This window comes from Phaethon lepturus, unplaced genomic scaffold, assembly GCF_000687285.1.
Source record: "Phaethon lepturus isolate BGI_N335 unplaced genomic scaffold, ASM68728v1 scaffold43628, whole genome shotgun sequence".
Classification (NCBI taxonomy): domain Eukaryota; kingdom Metazoa; phylum Chordata; class Aves; order Phaethontiformes; family Phaethontidae; genus Phaethon; species Phaethon lepturus.
Window position 1 is genome coordinate 214 of NW_010556275.1, and position 5,105 is coordinate 5,318.

At 46.8% G+C, this 5,105-nt stretch overlaps 1 protein-coding gene across 1 annotated transcript; it reads right to left on the reverse strand.

Moving 5' to 3' along the window:
* Nucleotides 1-676: 676 nt before the first annotated feature.
* Nucleotides 677-4,749, reverse strand: SMPDL3B (sphingomyelin phosphodiesterase, acid-like 3B; the record flags this gene model as incomplete). The annotated part of the gene is made up of 6 exons (XM_010292426.1): nucleotides 677-1,072; nucleotides 2,157-2,290; nucleotides 2,860-3,040; nucleotides 3,195-3,367; nucleotides 3,957-4,082; nucleotides 4,652-4,749. Coding segments are annotated over 6 exons (1,108 nt in total), but the record flags the coding sequence as incomplete, so codon positions are not given.
* Nucleotides 4,750-5,105: the final 356 nt, after the last annotated feature.

Below are 5,105 nucleotides of genomic sequence, written 5' to 3' on the forward strand. Positions count from 1 at the left end.
TTAAGAGAACATAGAAGGGAAGAGGGAAGAGCTGTTTATGCTCAGCAACGGGGGGGGAGGGGGGAGAAATAAAAACTAAGAAAATAATAATACTGAAGCTTCTTACTCTGGTGCCTCATCTTGGGCACTGACATGTGAAAGTCATGGCCCAAATCTGCTGAAGTTCACACATTGCCAAAGGAAGAACTAATCCCCCCTGGCTTTGCTCATAGGCCAAAGGCAAGGCTGCTGCTGTACAAGGCCACCAAAACAAGACCTTCCTGGTTGCCAGTTCTGTCATCTTTCCAGAAGAGAAGTGTGCACCAACATGAGGAACCCACCTGGCAGCAAACTCCTCAGGAAGACACAGCAGCTCAGAGCCCTCATCCATGGTAAGTTGGAGTCCACGGGGAGGCTTGGTCGTCATCTGATTTGTGAGACAACCACAGAAGTCACAGCAGAAGGGAGACAGACTCCCTGACACAAGTCAGTCTGTCACAAAAAGACTTTGTAGCAATCACTGCCCTTTCCTGATACATCAAGCCTTTCTAGATTTCAAATCAACATCATAGAGCTTTTACTAAAAGCCACTGATTTCATCTTAAATCAGGTTAAGTTGTGAATTCTTTTCGCATTGACAGTTGTTGATTCATGTGCATCGTGAACTTGTGCTCTCTTAATTTTCTCTTGCTCTCAGTCATTGGAGTGCTTGCTGGGGACTGAGAAATCCTGAGAGCAAGCAGAAAAATAAAAGCCAAACGCTGATGACTGCCGAGGCAGAGCTGCTGGTTTTAAGACACTCATTGTATTTTGTAAAATCAACTTCCCTGATGGCACAAACATGGTCAATGCGGCAGGCCTCCTCGCATGGAGTGAGGTCATATCTGACAGAGTTAAACTCGTAGTATTGCTGCAGGTAGTGTGGATCCTTCGATATCTTCTCCAGCACCGTTTGCATGGAGCACGCAGAGCCATCAGGGACTTGGAAGGCTTCTGTCAGCCTATACTCTTCCTCCCATGTTGGGAACTCTTCCTCCCATGTTGCGGCCATCATGTTGGCATGAGTTAGGTTCAAGTAGTAAGTCACCATATCCTGCAGGGAGAGAAAAACAAAATGAGGACAAATGAGGAAAGGATCAGCCCTTGAGTGTGAGTAAAATGTTTGGCTAGGATGCAATCAGGCCCTTCTCCCAGACACTGGTGTGCAGCACCACAGATGTGTATTCACCGCAGGCAGCACATCTCCCTGCCCAGCGAGGGGTGAGCTGACTCCCAACAGGTGCTTTCTACTGAGATGTGGGGATAGACACCTCCAGTGAGAACCTCCAGAACTCACCACAAAAGCACCTTGTTTCGTAAGGGATGACAGGGTGGCTGCTTGACTTTTATCTCTAAACAATTTTGAGCCTGGCCTGCTTCAGAATCACTCTGTTACCATCAACACTGTCCACTAGCTGAAGCAAGGGTTGGAGTAGTGTTACTTACTGAGTGAAGTTATTTTCTCAACTGTGAGCAAACTAAAGAATAGTTTTTCACAACTTCTGTTATCAGTCTTTTGCCCTTTTTCTCTCTGCTTCACTAGCTCCCCAGCCTTCTGCAGTATATTTTAGCATTCATTTCTCATGCTATAAAAATGTAAACAGAGCATCTACAGAGCTGCTTTACCCATTGCAAAGAAAGGTACAAACACCGTATCTTCTACCTCTTTGCAAATAAGAGACTGATGAAACAGAAGCTGCCCCTACAATTCACCTAAATTCAGATCCATTACAAATGAATCAATTTAGCAAACAGGGGGGACCCAAATAATTTTCTAGCCAGTTAAAAGTTTTTGGAGGTGGCTTGAAAAATCTGTCAGTCCCCAAAGATAAGTTCTGCACGAGTAGTAAAGCAAGTGTCAAAGGAAATTAGCTAAAGACATAAAGAACTCGACAAAGACTGTCCTGCACTGCCCTGGGGAACTCATCCCAGCAGAAGGCCTGGGGCAGCTGACTGCAGTCATCTTGCCTTTACTCACTAATGCTCTTACTAAGAGCTAGACACGAAGCTTAAATATTGTGGTTGAGGTCTTCTCCTACATAGCCACTTGGCTCCTGCAGTCCTGCCTGTTAAAACCACATGAGGGAATTAAAGCTCCCTTCTAAAACTGCAGTGTGCAGCACACAGGGATCCCCTACCAACACTTGAAGGGTGTCTGGATCATAGTCGATCACCCGAATCCCAGGATTGTTGGCTCCATTGTTCACTCCAGGTAATGTTGTTTTCCAGGGAGTCACTCCAGGGCCCAAGAACATGACACTGATTGGAGAACCTTAACAGAAAGGCAAAGTAACCCATGAATGGGAGATCCTGGCTTGTATCACACTCTGTCCATGCTGCAGTGAGCACCGATCACACAGCAGCTTTGTCACCAGCCCTAGTTATAACAGTGCACGCACATTGAGCAGCACCAGGGATTGAACATGGGGCTGCTGCAACCGAGAACCGGCTTTCCACTGCTGTCAAAGACTTGTGCTGTAAGGGTGCACAAGAGAACCACGCTCAGCAAAGGACACTCAGAGCACTACCCGTAACCCAAATGCAAAGATTCGGAACTGCTCCCTTATGTCTCAGCTGAAGTCCAAAACCCATCAATAGGGAGCAGGCAAGAAGCTGCAAGGCACTAAAGGGAAACGACAAAATTTGAGGGCTGGAGCTACAGGCTGGGGGTGAAGGTAGAGGTCAGAACCACTGTTGTCTCAACAGACCAAAGCATTTCACAAGCCTTTTCTGGCTTCTCAGCTGCATTCAGCTAACAGCCACTGAAAACTCTCATCAACAGTGACTTTCTGGGGGTTGGCAGAGCTATCACGCAAATGCTTGGGTGGCCAGAACTGGTACCTGTATCACTGTAAAACATCCGAAAGCTGTCCGTGTGATGGTGCCCAAAAAACTGGGCAGCAATCACTCTGTGGTGCTTCTGCACAATGTTCAAGTATCGTTCATTAAAGCCACTCCGGAACCAGGGCTTGCCTCGTTTCTTCTCAAAGAAGCCAGGAGGGACGTGCCCCACGATGTAGACCTACAGAAGCAGAGAGTTGCACTGAATGCAGAGCCCATGCTTCCCACAGAGCGTTGGCTTGCTGTGACTGCACAGGGGGGAGAACAGGAGCGAGAAGAGCTTCCAGGCCAAGAGAAGCCCCCTACAAAATTTCTTTATTCATTTCTTTTAATACCATTTCATCTGCTCTAGAGGCATTGGTCAGTATTTCTTCCAGCCACTGGAACTGCCCTCCAGGATCTTCCTCACCAGCTGTCTCGTCATTCTGGTCATAGTACAGATTGGTATTGAGGACAACCATTCGCCCCCTTGTCCCTGGGCTGGGCAGCTTCTCACTGTAGAAAGCTCCTGAAAAATGCACCCATCAGGGAAAGAGACGGAGGTCTGGTCACACTGGTTGCTGTGACCCTAGATCCCTTTGTTTCCATCCCTCTCAGCTTTCCTTGGCAATAGCCACAGCAGAGTCACTGTCTGGACAAGGTGCCACCAGCGCTCTGACTATTCCAGGATGGGCATTTAGAGTGACTGCTGCATACCTCTTGTGCTTATGCCTCTCCAGGTGAAGGGAGACCCTGCATGGGGACAGTGTGCAGCACCAGGAGCTGGGCAGCCCTAGAGAGCCACAGTGCTGGCCTGCACCAGCAGCTTTCTTGAAAGATCTTTTTTCTTCCACTGAAGCTCACCACTCTGCATTCTCTGTAGAGACACTTTCCAGTAACTCAAGGAAAGCAGGAGAGACTAAAGCTTAAAGAGATTTCTTTTCTCACACGTAGGAGAACTCGTCACTGGAAATCAGCATTAAATTGGACCCTTTCTCTGCAAATACTCTACAAATACTGTTGCTCTGAGCATAGAAGCAGGGAAAACTATTTGTAGTATTTTCCTAACCACCCCTATCTCCCCAGAGTGCTGCCAACATGAGCCAGTGATGCCATACCTGCTCTGAAAAGAGGAAGAGAAGCATCATTCAGCCAGGGACGCCACAGTTCAGCTGTTAGGTTGTAGATCCTGTGCTCATTGGGGTGGAAATCATGATTGCCCATCGCTGTGTAGACTTTAGTATCTAGAGACAGAGAAAAGGAGGCACAGTGGAACCCATGCTTGCTTCAGAGTTCCTCAGCACCAAAGCTCTCTGAGGCATTCACAGACTTGGAAAGAATAGCATGGCTCAAGAGCTTTGCAAAAGCAAATCATCCACACCACAGCGATGTGGTTGCATTGACTGGGTGTACAACACTGGAAAGACCATCCCTCCTCGGAACAAGCCACCACAGAGCCACAGCTTTACAGAAGAATCAGTGAGCTTTCACCATCAATAATGCTCCTTCCCCCACTGCTGACATGGACTAAGTGTGAGGAAATCTTGCAGCCTTTTTTGTCTTAATGACTAATTACAGAAATGTTTATGTTCCTGTCTTCTGAGTGAGTTCACTTGAAACAATTGGCATCAGACACCTCAATTCATACACACCTCACGCGCCACAGCAACTAGGAAGAAGACAAACAAGTCCCAATGACCACAGCACTTCTGTGCCTTTCCCCGTCCCAGTTCTGTCATTTCTCCACCCTGGTGGTAAGTAAGTCCCGAGAGACTCTGTGCTCCTCTCCCCTTCTCATCCACTCAAATCCTACCTGGAAATGTCTCTTTTATCAGAGAAGTCAGATTTTCTATTATGTGCAGAACTTTTTCTTCTCCAAGTTTCTCATTGGGGACGTGCGGAGTATCATCTCTAGAAAAATAAAAGCAGCACAGTCACTGTCTCTGACTAACAGGACATATGCTTGAAGTGACAAGCAAGGCAGAGAAACTTGCTTATTTCTCTTTTTGCCTCCTGGAAAATAAAGTGAAAGCTTTTGGGGCAGGAAGCAGTGGTACATTGACTAGCCAAGGCACTAAAGGAGTTTCAAGGAATTACTTAAAGTGAAAACCAGCTCCACTTTATTCTACCTTGAAAAATCTATAAACAAGCATATGAAGTGGAGGCTCACTCTGCCTCACAGCATTTAATAAGACACAAAAGCTGACTGGAAATATTGCAAGGAACAGCATTTTGTGATCTCAGGTCAACATCTGATCAGCAATAGT